Source organism: Haliaeetus leucocephalus, unplaced genomic scaffold, assembly GCF_000737465.1.
Source record: "Haliaeetus leucocephalus isolate CR32 unplaced genomic scaffold, Haliaeetus_leucocephalus-4.0 Scaffold141, whole genome shotgun sequence".
NCBI lineage: Eukaryota > Metazoa > Chordata > Aves > Accipitriformes > Accipitridae > Haliaeetus > Haliaeetus leucocephalus.
The window spans coordinates 17,592-40,062 of NW_010972577.1; the positions used below are offsets into that span (position 1 = coordinate 17,592).

General features: G+C 34.5%; 1 protein-coding gene across 1 annotated transcript in view; it reads right to left on the reverse strand.

Annotated features, from left to right (window-relative positions):
• The window catches only part of LOC104827832 (CUB and sushi domain-containing protein 1), a gene marked incomplete at its 3' end in the record, with an annotated part of 962,107 nt that overhangs the window by 17,585 nt on the left and 922,051 nt on the right, over window positions 1-22,471 (reverse strand). The window contains exons 52-55 of the mRNA XM_010561097.1: window positions 21,212-21,406; window positions 17,249-17,422; window positions 7,245-7,418; window positions 2,838-3,011 (exon numbers count right to left, since the gene is read on the reverse strand). Of these exons, the coding sequence (XP_010559399.1) occupies window positions 2,838-3,011; window positions 7,245-7,418; window positions 17,249-17,422; window positions 21,212-21,406 (717 nt within the window). The remainder of the gene's footprint in view (window positions 1-2,837; window positions 3,012-7,244; window positions 7,419-17,248; window positions 17,423-21,211; window positions 21,407-22,471) is intronic.

Here is a 22,471-nt window from a genome sequence, read left to right on the forward strand (position 1 = left end):
CAAGATTTCAGACCATAAATTGGCCTGGATCAAACTCAAATTCATGTGATGAATTAAAAAAGGAAAATGAAAGCAGACAGGAGATACAACTGAAATAATGTTGGAGTAACTGTAAGGCTCCTAATTCTTATGTTCTTATTTTTTAAATCTCAGTCTTTGCATTATTTTTCATAACTTTCCTGTGTTTTTTTTTCTCTTTCACTTTCACTTGTTTTCCTTTTAATAAACGTACTTGATTTCAATGTAAATAGATGAGTAACCCAGCTCATAAATGGGGTCGAACTTCAGCAAAAGCATGCAATCTCTGCCTCTGACAGCCAAATAGAGCAGATCTGGACTGCATCTACAGGATATGTGAACAAGTGTGTATTTTCAACAAATAAAACCTTACTTAAATGCCTCATAGATGAGATAGAGGAGTTTGTTCACTAAAGTCTAGAGAAACAAAACAGTATAAAAGGGGGAAAAAAAAGTACATGAGCCTAAATTGGAACAATTTGCTAATTCCTGTTTCTCTGTTCCAATAATTATATTGCTATGCTAGTTAACTCACTTGAATAAATTCTGAGGGTAGTGACTGAGGGAATTGCCATCTCTGTATTGTTTTAATGAGAATAAAAGATCTAATTCCACACACACTGAGCTTGAAATTGCATCAGCTATCTCTGAAACAATATGGTGAGCTAATCACCAAAGATAATTATTATTCTTAGGAACAACCATTGTAATACAATATGATTTTTAATAAACCAACAGGTGAAGATAATAAAGCTACCAATAGCTGAAGTTAACTTCTTATTACATGATTTTTACTCTCAATGTTACCATCCTTAGCACAACTTCACTGATTGCAATTTCCTTTAGCACATTAAAGACAAGTTACAAGGGACGAAAAGCATAGTACTTACATTGATTTAACATTTACGTGATCATTTTTCCAGTGAAAGAAAATACTCAAGAAAAACTTACTAGCCATTGCATTTCTGGAGAAATTATTTTATCTGCTTTAGTATTAACCCTCTTTTCAACAGGCTGTCTAACTTGGACCTGTCTAATCAGAGAGGACAACAGAATTCCAGACTTGTATTCTGAATAGTGGCGGATGAGATTAATTAAAAAATCATGTTTTTAAAATTTGTAATGTAATCTTTAGCTTCTTAAGTTTGTAGCCAGCATTCAGGCATGAGATACAATCCATGCAAAAGAACTGAAAGGTTCATCAGCCTAAGGAAAATCCTAAGTGACTCGTTGCATGAGTTAGCAAAGTTTTGCAAATTATGTCACAGAAGGAAAATCTTGCCAGCCTTGCCAATTCCAATTTAACACTCAAAAATCTATCTTAGGTATAATATGTACGTATTTTCTAGATATATGCATACATGTATAGATAGATCAATTGATCAATCAATCAGTTGATTGGTCTTTGTGTTCTATTTGTTTACAAGTTCCATACCAGGCAAAATCATCAGGTTCTCTCCAGAGACTAATCATTTTTTTACTTGTTTTTGGTTTACACATTTGGAAATTGGTATTGTTGTCAAAAGTTATAAATGGACCTGGACAATTCCAGCTTTGCAAAGGGAATATGACCAGAAACAACAGTTTTAAATTAGATCCATTAAAATATATTTCCTTCTGGAGCCTTCACAAAAAGAGCACTGAAGGATATACAGTGTTTCAGAAACTTTTCTCCGGGCTTTTGAGATCTTTCAGTATATCTTACACGATTCACCTCATGTTCTGCCTTTCACCTCTCCGACAATCTGCATTTATTTTATAGCCATAAGATATTCAATCTGCCTCAGTGATTCAGAAGAAAACATTTCACAATACCATTAAATATTATCACCATATTATTGGATTCAGCACTGAGAAAGCGTGTACTACACCAGTACAAGCTATTTTGGGGCATACACCATAAAAACCAATCAGTCAATGAACAGATTTCAGTGGTCTGATAAAGATATTGGTGGAACAGACCAAAGGTTTGATATTAGCTCCATATTCTGCAACAATAGCCAAAGGTTGAGGAAAATAAATAAAAACAGTGGCCATAAATGGAAAGAGTAACAATAGGGTAACTTCAGATACTTGTTTTCCTTTTAATCTTAATTACATTTCTGGCATCTGGATAAATAAATGATAAGGACACAATGAAATCTGAGAACTTTGGATTGTGTTTTAAAATGGTTTCTTTTTGTCCTTCCCTAATATGTACATTCAATACACAGGTTTCTTCATAACACAAACCCTTGCTTCATTTTCATCGCTCAAACATCTCCATCTTACCCAGAGAGTACTAGTAATTAAGTTCAGATACGTCTTCGCAAAAAAACAATCAGAATTAAATCTTACTTTATAATTTTTTTCTGGGTAAAGAAAAGTCAAGTTTCACATGTACAAGAGTTATTAACATCTCAGGCATTGCTAGGAAATACAGAAGGATGAAGAGTGTTTTGATGAAAGAATATGTTTTCATAGGAGTAATGGACCACTTATGGAAACTCTAGTGCACCTAATTCAGGCTAGATAGCCAACTGTGATTTATTAATGTAATATAACTTTTGTGATATAAAGTATACTTTATGTCTATAAATTAAATGCTAGGTATTGCAGTCTACGAACTTTAAGATAAAATACTGAAAAGCCTAGGCTTCCCCAATACTCAGCCCTAACTCCATTTTCCAATATAGAAATGCAAAAAACTCAAAAAAGGTGGCAATAAGTTCCTAAAGGTCAGGTTTCTGAATTATATCCCAATATTGTGAAGGCAGGGTAAAGGATCATGCCTGAAATAAGTCATTAGAGAGCAGAGAATGTATAAGAGAGTTTCTTACCTCGGCAGTTGGGTAAAGGGCTACTCCACTGCCCATTGCTTCGGCACTGTGCTCGAGAAGCACCCTGAAGTAAATACCCAGTGTTGCAAGTAAAATTTACAACATCATTTAGATTGAACTCACTGCCATTAGTCATTCCATGAGCTGGATTCCCAGGATGTCCACATGTGATTGCTGTTAAAAAAAAAATAGGCAGGCTAGCATCTAACTGAAAGGTACTATTCCATGGAATCACTTACAGGTTGGAGCTCTTCTGTCTTTGTTTGGTTTTTTTTGTTTGTTTTTTTTTCCTTCTGAATTTGTCTTTTATATTCATACAAGAAATTTAAGAAAAAATAGGATACATATATTCAGAATTCTTAACTGCTGGGAGAAAAATCTTAATTTCTCAATAAAACTTCTAGAATCTACTTTTTACCTTATGTTGAAAGTTGTAATATAATTACATATATACATGCGTTTTGACACTCATCTGATACGTATTAGACCTTAAAAAATGTAAAGAGTTCACCATATTTCCTACTAATGCAACTGAAAAAAAATATTTTTCCCTAAAAGCTTCAAAATGTAGTAAGGCCAAACAAATTGAATTTGATGTACTGCTTCAGAGCATTCTAGAGTTCTGAAGCATTCCTGTTCCAAAGTTCTTGAGTTGCTTTGCTGAAGTAGCGATCCTTTTAATCAGATTTTCTTATGGCAATAGAGAAATCATTGTTGGGAGTAAATCTTTCCCATTGTGTGTATTACATGTGTTGATTATTCTTAAATGACACTTACAAAATACACTTATGGTCAAGCTCTAGCTTTCCACGACATTAAAATAATATAGAAAAATATAGAAAAGCATCATACTGACAATATAAAACCAGAATGTGTATATATATATATATACACACATACATACACACACACACACACACACACACACATACAACTTTTCAACATTGTGCTGGTGATGTTTATCATACACAAATAAATATCCTATACACAGGTTTATCTTTTGCTTTATTACTTTTGGTTTGCTTGTTTTTTAACTTGAAGAGACATGTGAAAAATAATTTAAATGTGATTTTTTTTATTTTATCATGGACCTCAACTGTGAAACAGTATTTTCAACAGTACCTGATCTTTGGGAATTAAATGGGACACCTTCTTGTATAGAGACTTATTTATTTAGCCCTTAAACTTTGTAAATAAATCTACTTAAAACACTTGAATCTTTTCTGCACCATCTCATTTGAAGCATTGGAAGATGTAACCCTAAACATCAGAATAAAATCTTACTACGTGCACAGGATCAACTTTATTCTAGCCCAGTTGTTGCATTTCTAAACTGTTACAGATGATCATGTTTCCATAAATAAAGCCATTTCCAGGGCCATACTAAATCACTTAACATAATTCTTGTATAAAAAACTATTAAATTTTAAAAAATGCTATTACCTTTAACCTTCTGCAGTTTCCTGAACAAATTATATGTCATAGGTTTTAACAACATAAATTTAGGTCTCTTGTAAAAACTCTAATAATGATGGATAATTCTGTTCAGTTGCCCTTTTCAACAGAAGCACACCCGAGTCAGCCAGCTCCTGGTTAGACCTTATTACTCTTGACAGGATGCTGGGTTTCATAACACCTTCCAGAAACTAAAGATCTCAGACACTGAGATCTTAATCACTGCATCTAGTTCTGTCACCGCTCCATTACAGTTACTAGATATCATTGAGCTGTTGACTGACCAACACTGCAGTAGCTGGATTCACACAGTAGTAGCAAGTACTTAAAAGCATCTTTAAAAAAAACCAAAAAACCCCCCACAAATGCAAAGTAGATCATTTTGGCATTATAGTGTTTTCAATCACCACTAAGCTTTTTACACAATCAATTTAATATTGTTTACCTAAGCAGTAGCCAAAACATTTCAAATAAAGGATATTACTGTTGTTTATATGTCATCTAAATGGTGGATTAGAAATTCCCTCCTCCATCCTAATATAAACAGCTGTCCTACGCATGCACACACGCACATGCATGTGTATCCACACACATGCTAAATGTGTCATGGGAAAATAGATGTACCTGGCATGTCTGAAACTAATAACTCGCTAAGGAATTACACATTTGCCTATTATATTGCAAAGAGATCAACACACTTAATGTAATATAACTCCGAAATATATACTCCAGTCTTTAACACAGTATTTTTCTTAGACCCTGGAGACTTCCATCTCACCACAGAAAATACATAACACAGAAGAAATAATGGTAGTACTGATAGTACTTGAAAAAAAAAAACCACAAAAAACCAGTCTGAGTACCTAGCTATATAACTAAGCCAATGTTTCAGTCATCATTAATATAGTACATACTTTTAGCAAAGAAGGTTAGTCTCCTGATTTCTGTTGTGCTGCTACTCACAAGGAACTGATCAGACATCTTTGTATCTCCTGTTAACTCTCAATAACCAGCAAGTGAAAAGATCTTTCAGAAGATATTTGGCTAAAGTGTGGTCCAACTGGTTATCCAATAAAGGAATAGGGAAACACCTGTATGTCACAAATTGTGCAAGATGAAGAAGGCTGACTTTCATATGAAACTAAGAAGCTAAAGTAGTCACAGGTGGAGTACTCTGAGTCCTTCCTTAGATATTTTTTGAAGATTACAATGTCTAGTACCTGCAACTCTGAAATTCCTTTCAAAGCCAATTAGAAATACAAAATTATGTGTGATCTTCTGTAAAAATCTCACAAAATAAAGACAATTTGTGGTAAATTTTCAGGGGCACAGTCCTTAACTTCTTTATGGTACCTCTGCCATATTTCTAGTTCCTGGTCCACACTGCTCAGTCAGAAAACCATTTCAGTATCACATTAGAGAGCACATTTCTAGCATTGGTAAACAGTATGTTTTTACTTTCCTTCTCAGAAATAACAGCCATTTTTATGAGAATTTTTAATAACTAGAACAATAAATAAATTAAAAAAATAGGAAAATCATCTGAAGCTTGGATGCTGACATAACAAAAAATCATTTTGTATGGCTCTTTAGTCTGGCAGTTATAAGCAAAAGAAAACCATGTTGTAACGGGAAGTATTAGACAACCTATAATGACAGAAATTGCTGCCATTTCTTCTCATAAGAGTAATGATAACATCAATTTAGGAAGAAAGCCTCCCACCCCCCTCAGCTTTGCCCCTTTCTTTTGAAGGGATTTTATTCACTGCACAGTAAAATTAATCCACTAAAAGTAATACTGCTAGCTGGTGGCATTTCTCCTTTGATGAATATAAATCACTTGAAGATATAAATAGGATTTTAAAAGGACAATGACACTTGGCAGGTATTTCCTGCAGCTGTATACAGGTTGAAATTTTCATTTTACCACTAAGACAGAAAATACTGAACATTTTTAAATCTAATGATTCATGAGTAATGTATTTTCTCAGAAATAAAACCAGGATACTAACACAGATTGAACAGAAAAGCTGATCATCTCAGTGACTATCTCTGCATAGACAAAAGTACTTCTGTCTGAACTGCAGACATCTTAAAAAATTACAAAATTGAAATAATTTATATAATTGCTCCATTAAAAACAATAAAAATTGCATAGAAATAGGGAGGCTTATTAAAACTGAAAAAGAACAATAAAATCAACTACACAATAAGGTAGTAAAATAAAAAGCAGAGAAATCAGACTTGACTCTGATTAAATGGCTGATGGTTCAGAAAATGTCACAAAAACTGCTATGCAAATGAGGATGGAAGTAGAGTAGGAAAGACTCAACAATTCCAGCAATTAATTATGGGATTTTCAAAAGCAGGCAAATTAAGAGCAAAAAAAGTCCTACTAAAGGGTATAAAAAAGTTAACAATTTTTCTAACAGATGTGTTATAATCCAATACCATGCCTGGGCTTGCACTGGTAAATATTAGGAGGCCAACATGGAAAAATGGGCAGTCACCATCAAAACTGCACAGTTGAACAGTATTCCAGCTTTACCCACCAAACAATGAAAATAGACCAAGGGATTTTGGTATTCCTGGTGAAAAAATAGGGGAGAGGCTTAGTAAGCCCACATTTGACATAGAAATTATGCCTGGAGAAAGAAAGAGAGATAAATGAAGTTATACAGTTGCAGCCTGCTGTTCAATCCACTTCAATGCCTATGTAATCCTGTTTCTGAAACAACAGAATTCAGAAATTACTGGATATAGATTTTTCAGTCTGTTCTAGGTTAGAAAGTGCATTCGATTATCATAATAACTCTTGCAATTGAAAATAGGTCCAATAAAAATCTGGTCTGAGCATCTCATTCAAACACCTTTGAACACCCAATCCACTGTTAATGTTCAATTACGTTTAAAATAGCAGTAATAATTCAGTGAAAAATTAATTATACTTACGGACACAAACAGGAGTTTGTCCAGACCACTTGTGATCCTGTAGGCAAATTCTGACAGATGTACCAACAAGTCGAAAGCCAGGATTACACTGGTAGACTACGGTATCACGATAACTGAAACCATCTCCACTAATATGACCATTTACAATTGGGTCCGGAGAACCACAGTGACCAGCTACAATAAAAGAACAACACATCAAAAACATATATTCTCACAAAACTTGCCAACATTTACAAGAATCCTGCTAGGAAAACAAAATTTCATCCTTGCTTTCAATAAACAATATATTAGAGTCAAATACTGCACTGTACAGAACAAGTTCTGAGATGTAAAAACTACAGGTGATACTTCTACTTTTTTAGGGTGAAGTGATATTCAAATAGTTTTAATTTTCCTATGTATATTTTCTGCAGATTCTGTTGCAGAAATGACAAATTTGTCAGAAGAATGTCTGGATAATGTAAATTGCAAATGTCTGAAATTACAAAACATTCTGTTTAATTGCTAGAAAACTGACAATTTTAGCATGGATATTTTTTTCCCCTTTGCTTTAGTAAGGTTGCCTTTTTCCTCAGAGAAGTGTGAATTAAAATGTCTTTAACTCTTAAACCCATACTATTATTTCATGATAGAGTTCTGGTTTCTCTCATTCATGATTTGCCTTGGACTTTGTAAGTAGATCTCTACTAATAAACATCATTGGGACCATTCTCTGGTAGCGGCCAACCAGCACAGAGCAGTCTACATCCATAAAATGAAAATCTCTTGCCCTCCAAACCAGCACAGCTGCCAGCAAGCTGCCTACCAGGATCAGTACTGGTTTAAGCTAACTTGAACTGTTCCTGGAAATTGTCTTAGAGAATCTTAGTGAAAAACATGTCTAGGCATTGTTCTCATGATTTAACAGGAGACATAATCAAGTTTCATGCTCGTTTGCATGTCCTGGTGTTATTATTTTATTAGACCAAACATAGCCCTTGTTATTATACATATCCAGCAAACAACTGATTTCTCACTAGCAGGTCCTCAGACATTAGTAGACAGATCCTAAGACTGTAATTACATTAAAAAAACCAAAACAAAACATAACTAATTTTTTAAAAAATAAAGAAAACGTAAATCATTTCTGTGGGATCACCATCAGTCTATTGCCTTCAAGAGAAGAAACACTGAGTTATTTCAGATATGTATGTATGTATGTCCCACTTAGCTATATTAGCTCCTTTACAATGCCATTTAGGCCCCTATTTTTATTTATTAGAAATTTTCTCAGTCTAATTCAAAGCCTGCAACATAGAAAGCAGGTTTCTACACAGACTTATTGAAAAAAAAAAATTCCTACAGCTAAGTATACCTTGTTATGTTCAAATATTTCCTAACATTCAGCTCCAGTTTCTACAATTAAATTCATGTTTATTTATTAATGGCTTTTAGTAATGAATTGTAAAAAGTGTTTTTATCGTGTTTACTCTTTCCGAATAATAGTCACCTTTATGTTATCTTCAGCTGATTCTTAGCTAAACTGACATATTTAATGCCTTTTCTGTGCTTATAAATTCATATTCATGTCAAAATTATAATGAACTCTTCTTTATATTGCTTTCCAATGTGGTCAGCACACTTTGAAATAGCCACCTTTTCCAGACGGATGAAGGCATGGAAAGGAAGGAATGTCTACCAGCACTGTTTCCTCCTTAGTTATATCAGCTGTTGTTAAACAATACAGAACACATTACTCCAGATTAATAGCACTCTTGGCACTAAGGAAGCCAAGTAATGATTTTATTCTCCCTAGATTCTTCATTCTGTTTGAAAACAGAGCTGCTGAGCAGGAAACTCTTTCTCTTTACTGATTAAAGAGGAGGAAAAAAGTTCCATTTTTTGGTGACACTGATTAATTATGACTGGCAATAATTTCATCTGAAACTACGCTAAGTCCTCATTTTGAGATGTGGGGACAGGGACCCGAGGCTCATGTCTGCTGCTGGTATGGGGGTGTGTGACGTTCTGTGCTGTATCCATCAACAGCAAGCTTGTTTGTAATTTAGCTTCTTTGGTATTGAATCTCCTTTCTAATAAAGACTCTTTAATAACACTAGGCAGTGTACTTCATTTACGCTTAATGGCTCTTCTAAAACATGAGAATGGTAAAACACATGCCACTTGACTATTTTTTTCATGCATATAGGATTATTATAATAATCTTAATTGTAGGATTGCTGATGTCTTCAAGAAGACATTGTGATATTCTGTGAATTTGTTGAAGAAAGTATGAATGTAAGGTTTTCACACCCAGCTTCTTACACAGCTACTCTTCCCCTGACAAGGACTATGGCAACAGAGAGTAACAAGGACATTGAAAGTGTATTTTTCTCCTTGAAGTGTCTCATGGAATAATTTACGTTATTGATCTCAGTCCAAATTAGTAATACGATCCCCCTTACCATTCTCTCTCCTCCAGCCTTGCTCAGCCTCTCCTTGTCTATCACATCCTCCAGCCCCTTAAAGGACCCTTCCCCCAGACTTGTTTCAGCTTCCAGTATCTCTCTTGTATAGTGGAGGACACAAAAACTACACACAGTTTTCCACATGAGTGCTGAAGAGGAAATAATAACCGTGACCCGCTGACTACACTGCTGCTCAGAGAGTCCAGTCTGTGATCTTCTTTACTGCAAGGCCACATTTTTAACTCTTGTTCAGCCTTGCCACTAGGTCACCTGGGTTGCTTTCTGTAAAGCTTCTCCCTACCCAGTCAGTTCCAAGCCAGTACTCATGAATGGCATTATTCTAGGAAAAGTGCAGGATTCTGTATTTGTTGAACTTTGTGGGCTTCTTGTTGGCCCATTCCCCCAGAATCTCAAGGTCCCTCTGTCTAGCAATCCAGCATATCAACTGTTCTCCCATCATTTAGTGGCATCCTTAAACTTGCTGCACCCCAGCCTGTTATCCAAGTCACTGACAGAGGCTGGATCGTATTGGCCTCAGTATTCATCCTCAGTATCCACTGGCTGCTAGTCATACTTTGAATCATGAAACGCTACCCTCAAAGTTTGTTGGTTCAACTAGTTTCCCACCCATTTTGTAGTCCCCCCATCCAGTCCCTGTCTTCGTAATTTGACTACAAGGATATTATGGGAGACTGTTTCAAAAGTTTTGCTACAACGCTAAGTGAAAGAACTCTACTGCTGAAATCTACTGAAATCTACATCGGATGAGACAGTCATTGGAAAAGGCAGTAAGATTATTAAGGTTTGTTTTGATTGTTCCATCCTTTCCATTCCCAGCTATTTTCTTGTTTTCCCTATGCCTTGAAATGGATTTAGTTCCTACTTGCTCCCTAATTTCTTCCAGGGACTGAGGTGAAATAGCTGGCCTCTTGCCTTCTTTGGAAACCTGATGTTACAATTGAGTTTTTTTCCAGTAATTGCAGTTGTTCCCATCTTTCAAGCATGGTAGAAAGAGGCCTCACAATGACATATGCATCACCTCAGACTTACCCAGTCAAATCACAGATATTAGTTCAGTTTATTTGTGTAGTTCCTTAATTGATTCCCTCTACTGCTCTATCATCTCTCCCCCCTAAACATACTAATAGGAGTAACTAATTCATGGCCTGGCTAATCTACAGCCTAGATGAATTATGTACTAGAGCAGACGTATGCCTCAGTTTTAATCAGAATTTCTTCTAAAGAAAACAATTCTTCACGGTCCTACATACTCAGGCATTGGGACAATTCTGAAAATTATCATTCAGGCAATTGGGACAATGGCAGATTTGGGGAAAAGAAATCTATGAAACAGATGCAAAATGGGAAAAGAGAAGCTGTATTTATACAAAATAGAGTGGAATACATCTGTTTGGGTTTTTTTTAATTTTTCTAGACCTAAAGGGTGAAGAATTGAAAAGCAGTTGCTGCACTGAAGCCAAACACAGGGAACCACAGGAAATTTCAAGAAGAAGGATAGCTGAGATGTGCCAAATAGCATAATGCAAAATACAAAATATTATGCACTTTCTCTTAAAGGGGAATTTAACAAGTTGCTGGACTTACTATGTGATTCATTTCATTTACAGATCATTCCAGCTAGTGGATTTAATGATTTCTCTGAGAATTTTGACTTATTTAAATTAAATATTCCTACAGCTCGAGAACTGCAAGAGCAGTGCAATAACACAAAATGTATGTAATTTTCCCATCAAGTAAAATTAGATTAAAAGAAAATTAAGGAGGCTTCTAGTGGATTCTTTAATAAAATATGCTCTCAAGTATTAAGGAAATTGTTCACATTGTTCAAGGTTGGTTCAGTAGTTTTAGTCTAAAACATCTGGAAGCAAGATACAAATAATTCTATTTTATTTTAATAAGAATTTGAAATATAAGCCCATATCACAGTATCATACTGCAGTTTACCTATGAGTTATCAATTACAGGATCAGATATTTTTACACAAGCACAATCATCAGCAGGATTTTTTCACACTGATAAATGTAGAGAATTATATATATTATAGAATTACATAAGATTTTACTTTTTTTTGAAAAAAAATGCTAAAAATTAATGAAAATGGAATGGAGTAGATATTATACTTAAGTTTAGATTTTGAAGTATGCCCTTGACTTATGTATAGTTTTGCACCTGAAAGTCATAAAAAATCAGTAAAAATATCTGTTCAGGAAAACAATTTAGTCCATGATTAAATGCCACCAATACTAGAGAAAGAGTTAAGCAAACTCTTAAAGGTTTCCAATTTGATCTATGCCTTACATGTATGTATGGTCACCCTGTGGTGGGTTGACCCTGGCTGGATGCCAGACCCAATACACACCCCCACACACAAAGCATAGACACAAAAACATGTGTTTTGTGACTTATAGGTGCAATTATTCTTGGAAGAAAAAAAGGGGAAGAGATATGAAATATCAGCAGTGTGAGTAATTGACTGAAACTGAAAAAAAATCTTGCCTAACAATTCTTATTTATCCTTGTATAACTAAGAAAAAATACACATAATACTAACTACCTGAAGACTTAGGTCTTATATTTAGCCTTGGACTCATTAACTAGAGTCATTGGTTTTCGCTTTCTTTTGAGAAAAGTAATAAGGACTTGACAAACTTGACAAACCCTTTCCCAAGATACAGAAATTAGTGTACTCAGCTGGCCTGAAATCATAAATTGATTCTACACAGACCAGTGGGTAACATAAAGTGATACCTATTTTCATCTACAGCTGTCCTGAATTACATTCATGCAGGTACAGTGTAGGTAAAAAGAATCTCTGACTCATTATCATTCCTTTGAAATGGAAAGGCTCATTCAGAGCTCCCTGGGTGTCTGCCTCCTGATTTTCACAGGCTTCAGGTAAGTCCTAAAGGCACCTCTGAAATAAATTTGGTGCATGCTGTCCTTGAAATTTAGGAATACACAACTGGTGGCATTCACATCATCTAGCTTTAAAATTTAAGAATTTACCTTTCCTGAATTGCTCTCTGGAGGAGCCTGCATAGTTCCATTGACCTTGTGGGGAATTTAGGATCTTAGATTGTACTCTAAATTGCATCTAAATTAGGTGTCTAAAGTACATGGTGTGAAAATCCCTTATGTGAGAGAATGTAGAGAGGCAGGAAGAGGTTTAGTAGCAGAAATATAACCTTCTGCAGCATGCATGTGATGATAACTCAAATTTAGACTTCCACACGCAGAGCTGTGCAGATTTTTGGCACTATAGAGCTTGTCTGATTTTGAAATAGCAAAGACTAAATAGTGATTAACAACCTTCCAGCTCTAAAAGTGATCTTCTTTGTCTAGTGAGGTAGATCCATGCATTTACAAGCTCTAACCATAGGGTTGCATTCAGCAATCAAATAGAAACTAAAGTCCGCCAAATTTTTTAGAAAAATAATTGGGAAGTATCATAAGACAAGCATTGCTCTTACTGCATTAATAGTTCCTGCAAGAGGTCCTGTGTTCATTACAAGTGGGAATAGATCTGTAGAAATCATTCAAAATGCAGACAGTCAGGTGGAAAAAAAAATTTATTAGTTATGACCAATGGGATAAGATAATGGATACCAATTTCAACCAATTTCAATGCAGATTTGTAAATAACTGAAACAGACAAAATCCAACAGCAAATCACTCCTGGAGAAGAAAAGGATTAATTCATATAAATGAAATTCAAGCTGTATATAAATACTGGCTTTCCTAACTATGAGATCTTGTAAACTTATTAGCTGTTTCCCAAAGAGTTAAAAGCATCACTGTGTGTAGTTTTTAAACCGATTTCAAGAATAAACTGTTTGCTATGTAAGTCCTGTACTGATCAGTTCTTCTCCATCTCTACGCTACTTGAATCCAAATTTATGGCTACAATAGACAATCTTCTGGGGTGTTCGGTGGTAAAATATATTTCTCAGTAGTCAGAATAGAAGAAAAAATTCTTTTCCAGCCTTCCATGAGCAGGAGTTATTTATAATACAAACAGAATCCACTGAGATTTGTATATTATTTAGTTTGTATATTTTAGCAGGTAAATTATCCTGTGTGTATAGCCTTTCAAAAAAGAAAAGCACTACATAAGTACTAATCCTGTTATTATTGATCAGATGATGAAGTGCTATTTCAGGTTAGTCAAAATGAATGAATGCTAACACATATCTTTATGCTTGAAATTATAAAATGCAGGTGCGAGGCACTACACTGGCAATGAATGGTATAACAAACTGCAAAAACCTGAGGGGTAATAGCTCTTTTTTTTTTTCAATATAGCTTGTGTGTTTGCAACAGAAGAAAGGGCTGAGGAAAATACTCCTACACATGCAAATTTGAGGCTGTTGGATCTTCACAGTTGCAGTTCCAACATCTTTTAAAAGTCAGCTTCAGTTCAGGGATAACCTGACACCAGTAGGAAGCTGATGTATCTTCACATACAAACCTCTTACATAGTTCCACTGTGGAACTGATGAACTTATGTATGTGAAAAAGTAATGCTGAAGCATAGCATTCCCCTAACCAGCACCTTAGTGGAATTCTTTTTCCTAGGTAAAAAAAAAAAAAAAAAAAGATGTATTTTACTCCTTTACTGCTCTAAATATCAAAATAAGTAGTAATTAAAGTATAGTCCATTTATGTCATTATTTCCTATATCAAAATGACATCATGTTTAATAAAGCACATTTTAAATTGAAAAGTAAAGTGTATGGAATTGAAAATATACTAAGCCAGAGAAGTGTTTTTCCTCTTCACAAAATTTGCCAGAAACAACTACGTCTTGCTGGGAACTCACTAATAACAAACTGTCATTTAGAAGCTAGGTTAGCTCTATCAGACAATGGTCACTACTTCTGACCACCCTGTAGTTTAAGAGATGACATACTGTAAAACTATATTCACGAAAACTGTACTACAAACATTACTGTTGCAAAATGAAGGACTCAGTCGGGAATACATGATCAAAGGTTATAAAATCTTAACTGAGATTTGAATTACATGATCTCATGCTATTTTTTTCTGAAAAGATTCTGTCTTCATTTTCCTTGCTGCTACAGCCTAGTATCTGAATTGAAACAAGAAAAGGCAATAGACATGGCAAGTAGGACACAAAGACTGAGATTTTATCCCTGTCTCTGAGAGAAGACTCCTATATTTCTGTATTTCATCTATACCCCAATACATCAAATTGTCTGTTCTATACTGATGAAGAATAGAGTTAATATGCAGCTGATTAACTCCACATTCTCTTTCATCAAGGTTAGATTATTATGCTTTTGTCTGTTAGTGCATTACTGTCTTGTGGTTTGCAAACTGTTTCAAAATATTTTCTCTAGAAGAATTTTCAGACATTAAAGATCTTCAGAAATGCAGGATGTTCTCACTAGTACTCTGTTAAAAATCAAGCTTATCTAAAGATACTTGCTATTCTTTTTCCTTAATAACCTGCTAAGATGAAATTTATGACACTTGAAAATTGTTTTTTTGAAGACGTGACTGAGTTGGTATGTGGTCCCATCATACCTGGTTATTGGGATGCAGATGTTCTTCTTTTCTTTTAATAGAATATTCTACCAGGGGAACGTTGCTGTGTTTTAAAATGCAGCTCTGATTTTCTATGTTTTGCTCAGGGGAACTGTAGCCATTTCTTTCAGTTTTGCACCTTGGTGAGAGCATGAACTCAAAGATCCATAACTGCAAATGACCTTTATGATGGTACTATGAAGTAACTTTGCTTAGAAATTTAAGGCAAACCACCACAGTCTGCCTACTTATCACTTACATCTATAAGGTAATGAGCACCAGCAACCTGATATGCCAGAAATCATATGTATGTCTATCTGAACACAGAAAGACAGTGATGCTACTGACATTGAGAAAGTTAAGAATGGATTCAGGTGTCTAAGAATGCTCAGCAACCTTTCATTATCAGTTCCTTAGGTGCATGTAAAACTTCCTTCTCACAGATCCAAACTGACAAAAACTTATTGTAAATGTAGATGTCAGGTTTATTTTGACTTGGTTCATGGAATTGACAACATCAGGGATTCTTCAGACAGCATGAAGGTTTGAAGAACTGATGCTTAGAAAAAGTTTTTTTTTCAGTTTCGTTTTGAATTAATTTCTTCAGATAGGGCAAAAGTACGTTGGTCTTCATGAGATATTGCAGAACATATCTGGATAGACTCTTTTAGTGGGATGTTTTGAAGATACCAAGATCAGAGGAAGATAACTGGCATTTTATTTTTCATGTGCAAAATTGTCATGTTAATATAGTTTTTAAAAACTTAACATTTCTACAGAGTAGGAGGACAAGGGATTTTATAATTTAGAAATGAATCAGCATAATTTATTTAAAAGCTTTAAGTCAAATGTTACTGTTAGACATGTATCAAATTAACCAAACACTGCTCTAGCCTACCTGAAAATTTTACAAGAAGCGAGTTCTGGATAGAGAATAATTGCTGACAATTCATGTTACAGCTACTATCATTTCCTTATAAAGCAATGCTTTTACTGTTTCATTGCTGCAAAAACCAGGAATATGGATTATTCTGATATATGTAATGATATCTTAGTTACTCAAGTTGTTTTGTTTTGGTTTTTAAATCAATTAATTATTTCCTCTGTAAAACAATTCAATTCTTGCATATGATAGATGGTCAAACTGTTTTGTTTAAAAGGTACTAGACAGGCATGGAATACTCTGTGTTCTGCTAAAAGGATGTGGCTAGGCAGCAAAGAAAGCTGCTTTTTAAGTGAGGCTGAACTCTGAAGAAGAAAAAAGAGATTCCTCCTTTCCTGAGAGCAACCGAGTACATTCAGCTGTGAGGCAAGAAGAAAATCTGCAAAACGAGGGCAGACAAAACAAATAAAAGATTCCAGAAATAAATATACTGTCCACAACCAAGAATACAGCCACTGCTGAGTCTCAAAGGTAACTGAAAAAGAAAACAGTTTTCTTATGTCTATATTAGGAGTGCAAACCAACGTGAGTGGATCTGAAGAATGAAGGAGTTGGGATGAGAACTTAAGGTCCAAACTCAGGGTTTGGAAGGGTGTTGGCTTTGCTTTGCTTTGGGCTGTCTCTTGTCTACTTCCCTTGACTGAATGTTCAATATGCTGAAAGCTCATTTGTAGTTGGGAAGCACCAGGAATACTCCTGAACTGAAGCTCATCTTCCAGCTTAGTTTCATCACACACCCTGTGACTGCTCCACAAAGCAAATCAAAGTACTGTAAATGCGGGCAATCACTTGAGTCACTTAAAAAACCCTGCTGGTCCAAAGAGCATTCCAACAACATCAAATATAATCTAACTTTTAATAAAAAGGTATATGTTTGTAGAATAGTATAAAATCATATGCAGTACACAATATTTCTGTATTTAAGATACCTTTATTTTTCATTGATTTAAAAATGCTGTTGCTTGATAAAAGCTGAATTCCAGTACTTGATACTGTGTTTGCTTAAAACAAAACAAAAGAAAAAACAAAAATTTGGTTTTTTTTACCTAGGCATTGGGTTTCAGTGCCACTCCAGAGACCGTTTGCCAAGCATTCTCTCACATGAGAACCAACTAATGTGTATCCTGTGTTACAGGTGAATATTGCAGTAGCTCCATACACTGTTAAGGTTCCAATCTTATTTCCATTTGGTGGAGATGGAAGACCACCACAGGAGATAACTAGGAAAAAAGCCAAACAGAAGAAACTGAAATATGAAAACACTTTTCATAATTTCTTAGACAGGAAGACAATATACCACCTCACATTTTCTTAAAAAGTAAATGTAATAGAAGTGAGTTGTAGTCCATAGTAAGGGCTTAAAATTATGCTTGATTTGGCAACACATGTTCGAAATCTGAAAATTCATTAGGAAATCTTCACATCTTGAAGGCAGCTTAAACACAATCTTTATTTCCAGTTCTGAAACAAGGGAATTACATGAATACCTAGGAAGGTTGTGGTTATATTCCATGTGTACATACTCCTGGCTACTCCCCAAATACACCTTCTCTGGCGATTTTAAGTTTTATGTCTGTTTAAAGATATTACCTTTTTTAACATGTAGTACTCTGCATTGTTATGAACTGTCTTTTTTCTTATTCCCAACTACTATTCATAACCATATAACATATATGGTAGTCTATTTGCTAAAACTATAAATCTGTTTTTTCTTAAGGCTAGGCTTGACCCATTATCACAGAAGCCTTCTGTAGCATAAGCTGCAACCCACAGCTATTACAGGCACCACATGAGAAACTACCTTTTAAGAATGTATCAAAATCTAATTTAATTAAAACCATCCTGTTATGTCTTTTGGTTCTAGAAAAATATATCAATAATATTGTAATTTAAGATGCAGACCAATGCTTTCAAAAGCTTCAATTGTATTTTATTATATTTTAGCATAAATCATGGGTTTACTTTCAAAAGCATGTTAATCACAACTAAACTTCCTTTCTGAAACCTCAAGGCCATGTTCTTCTATATTTTAAAAGGTTCACTATAGAAAACAACATGGAAATGGGTAGAAGTTGGATAAAATCAAGTACATACCACTGTGCAGCTAACTCAGTCATAATCAGAATATACGTGATCAAAGTTTCTTATGCACGTAAGGCTTCCAGAGGTGGATAAGACTCCTTTTGACTACAATCAAGTCACATTAATGTAATTTGTGGAGTAGGCTAACATTGTAACCTCTAATGCTAATGCTGATTATTAATTACACTTATGCATATGTTAGAAAAATCAAATTATTTTTCTAAAATGCAACAGAATGAATTGTTCTAAACATATTACAAATGCTTTATTATTTTAAATTACAGTGACTGTAGTTAAAAATAAGTAAAATACATAATAATGAGCCACCTCATGATTTGTTAGGCAGCTGTTCAGCATATTCTTAAACAAATAAAATAAATTTACTATTTAGGTTTCTCTTAACCCAGAACCCCCTTAATTTGATGTTTCGCAGTTCCTTTGGACATACCATTCACAAGTCGATATTGATAAATATGATGTAAATGCCTTATCATCAGTGTTTCAATTAGCTTTCCTGCTACTTCAGAAATATAAACAGCTAGAATCTATATTTGTATCACCTATCCTTAGCATGTGAATGACAGACAGAAAATAAACAGTAGACTCCTCAAAATACTCTACAGTGTATTTCTGGATCTTAATGATCTATATCCAGTGGAAATAGTATTGAACATTTATTGGGGGATGAAATTAGCCATAATTAAATCCTAAGCAGTCCTCTATAAGAGGGCAAAATAATTTGCCTGTCTTATAAATACACTAATATACCTTCAATCAGCAACATCTTGGGTTTCTGTATCTACCTAATACTTTGTTTTGTGTTGACTGCATCCCATATTGGTCATCCCATTTTCTGCTTACATAGAAATTCTGTAATTGTAGAGGTTGATCAAGAATAGCTTTTGAAAGACTTCTCAGTAGCTGAACAGTAGCTGCATATTAGGCAGCAAATACAAAACTAGGGGTTTTAGTAAGTGTGCACAAAAGGAAAGGGCCACAATTGCAGTTAATAGAATTAAAAAAAAATCATTAGTTTTAAATTTGAAAAGAAAATTGATATAGCTATTACTCATTTATAAGAGTTATAGAAGAGTCACCTTATTTTTCCAATTGAATATTTTCAAAAGGAAATTTTCCCCAAACAAAACTAACGGAATAAACTAGAACCAATACTTTTCCACAACCCATCATCATTTAGATAAGATCAAATACACTGCTTTCATGTATGTCATACTGATTGCTGTTATAGGTAGCTCGCTCAGCCTTTTTCTGAAAACATCTCATTTTTTTCTTTTCTAGAAAATAAATATTGTTTTATATTATTTTTAGCTAAATGGTATACATCCTTCTTTGTTCTCTTTTCTATATTCTTCTTTTCCCATGCTAGCATCATTCTCTAATACTGCCTCTCTAAATTCTGTGCCTGAGGTTTGTAGCCACACACTTCCCAGTACTGGTGACAGATTTTGTCAATTTATACTTGAATCACCCTTGGGAGTGATTCGGTACCATCTGAGATGACTTTGGGTGTTCTGTCTAGCCTCCAGCTGCTGTTGAAGAAGGCTGAGAATCTCTCCCAAGTTGTCTTTACTATCTACCAGCTTAGATACTGCAATTTGTCTCATATGGCATTAGGAGCTTGTATTTAGGCAAATTAATTTTGTCTTCTGTTTGTCACGATATGTATATCATACTGAAGGTTTTGCTCAACGATTTGTTTGGAATATGAAAAGCTACCTGATGTTTATGTTCATTCCATTATCACTATCATAGAATCATATGAAATACTTTTGGTATCGTTTGTCATAAGGTATTATTGACATATCTGCAGATTTGAGAGGGTTTGACAGAGCAGAATGATTCTGTTCTTTTTTCTTAAAAAATACCACGAGGTGTAATTTAGTAAGCTGTTCACCTGATCCCAAGAATTCCTCCCTACAGTGCTGCCATAAAAATTCTCTTATTGATTCAGCTTGTTTCAGAATTGCCATTCTCAAATATTTTCTAACATTAGAAACTTCACTGAATTTAAAAAAAAAAAAAAGGTCACTCTCTAAAAAGGAAAAACAAGCTTCTCTTTCAGGATGAAATACTGAATTTGAATATCTCACTGAAATGACATACTACTCTGAAAAACTGAATGCCTAAATTTTATTTCCAGTTCTGCTTAGTATGCTAGGCCTGTCAGTTGGCCATTTTCCTTCAGGTGCTGGGATCTTCTGTGCTGCCCTGGCATTGAAAGAGATCCTCTAAGTACTACCACAATGTAGGAAAAGTTACTGCTTTAAGGGTAGCAGAACTAGGTGATGTGCCAAATATCCTCTCCGACCAAAGCAAATAACACATTGGAAAAAGAAGAAATGAAGTTTTGGGGGGATTCATTAAGGTTCTGATACTGTAACCCCTGACAACTGCATGATCCCACTGAGAATTTCAAGGCTTTCTAAATCTTTATATATCCAAAGTCAGGGCTGATGTAATTCATGATACTTTCGTATGAAGACATTATAAAAGCTCGTATGTATGTTTCTCCAACAGCAGAGTTTTCATGCTTCACCAAAGAAGTCAAAGCAATCATCTTCTATTCTAACTCTTATCTGGAATCTTCTAAAGTAATAACATTACCTCCTAGTATTGTCTAAATACTCACGCACTATCTAGTTGAATAAATCCATAGTCAGACACAGATCATCATCCAGATTGATCTTCTGATGCTACTTCATTGACTCTTGTATATTGGAATATATTGTACTTTACACATAAAAAGCTTGAATCAATTAATTTCAACAAGTTAATGAAAATTTCATATTTGCTTACTTATAGGAGACTGATAGCAAAATATTTTTTAAAAAACTTTAACCTATTTATAAAATAAAATATATGTATGAAAAAGCATAGGATATTCTGTGAACAAGTAAGTTCCTTACCCTTACAACTTGGCCTTTCATTGCCTATGCTCCAGGTTCCATTAGTCCGGCACTGTATGAGTCTTCGACCCAATAAGTAATATCCAGGACTGCAGCTGAGCATGACTTGAGCTCCATACTCATTCAGTGACCCAGAAATCAGTCTCCAGACAACATGTTCTGAGAGCAGAGTCTCTATGCTGGGACAAGTTACAGCTGTGAAGAAAGGACACTTAAATATTAGCATTCTACCACAAAGTTTCTTCACAGATACATGTCTTGCCTTACTGGCAGAAGTTTTGCAAAGTAAGGTTGAGCATATTGTAAGCATTTTTGAAATACAAGTTCCAGGAAAAATAATGAACAATGTACAGTGAGTATTACAACTTGAGCAGGAGTTTGTAGTATATTTTCATTTAGTGAGATGCAGTGGAACAATGACATACAGTTATGCTCTCTAATGAGATTTATTTAAAAATTTCAGAGACAAAACACATCACAGACTGCAGTGGATGTAAAAGGGAAAGCAAATAATGCTACGCAATTTTTGCAAAGGCTCAAGGGATGCTTTATTTTTTTACCCATGATATTCACTTTAGAAAAGTTCTAACAGGTTCCCAAAACAGGTTGCCAAAAAAGCCGTTAACACACATTCAAATACTAATTACTATAAAATGGTATACTGTGGGTAGTCAGGAAAATTATTACATTCCAGTTTAGAACAGTTGACATCATAAAAAAATAAAGATAACATTTAGAGAGATTTTTAGACTGATTTCAGTTCTGTTGCTTTTAGTATTTCAGATTTCGTAAGAGAATTCACTTACTGCCAGTAGACAAGAATTGTAGTTTATGTTTTTCGTAAGGCTTAATATAGCTACCAATCATATATGGAATTCTTAAATATTTTTCAGTTTCAATTTGATGCTGTGCAATTCAAGATGCACAGAATATTTACAATATTGGCATGAATTCTATCTTAATGTGCCTATGTTTCTGTAAAGATTAATTAGTTTTATGAAAATATTTATGATTACTTTATTTAAAAATAGCTGTATTTGGTATCCTATACCATGTTGTTCAGAATTTCCCTGCTATAGAAAAAGTCTGAATGAATTAGTGACTGTTTATATCCCAACAAGTACTTTAGAAAAAATTACTACCCCAGGAACACTTCAGAAAAGCTGTACTTTCCAAGGAAAAACAAACAAAAAAACCATGTAACAGAAATTTAGTTCCTCTTCTTTTGTTTTCCTTATATGTTGCTAAAAAAAAGTTGTC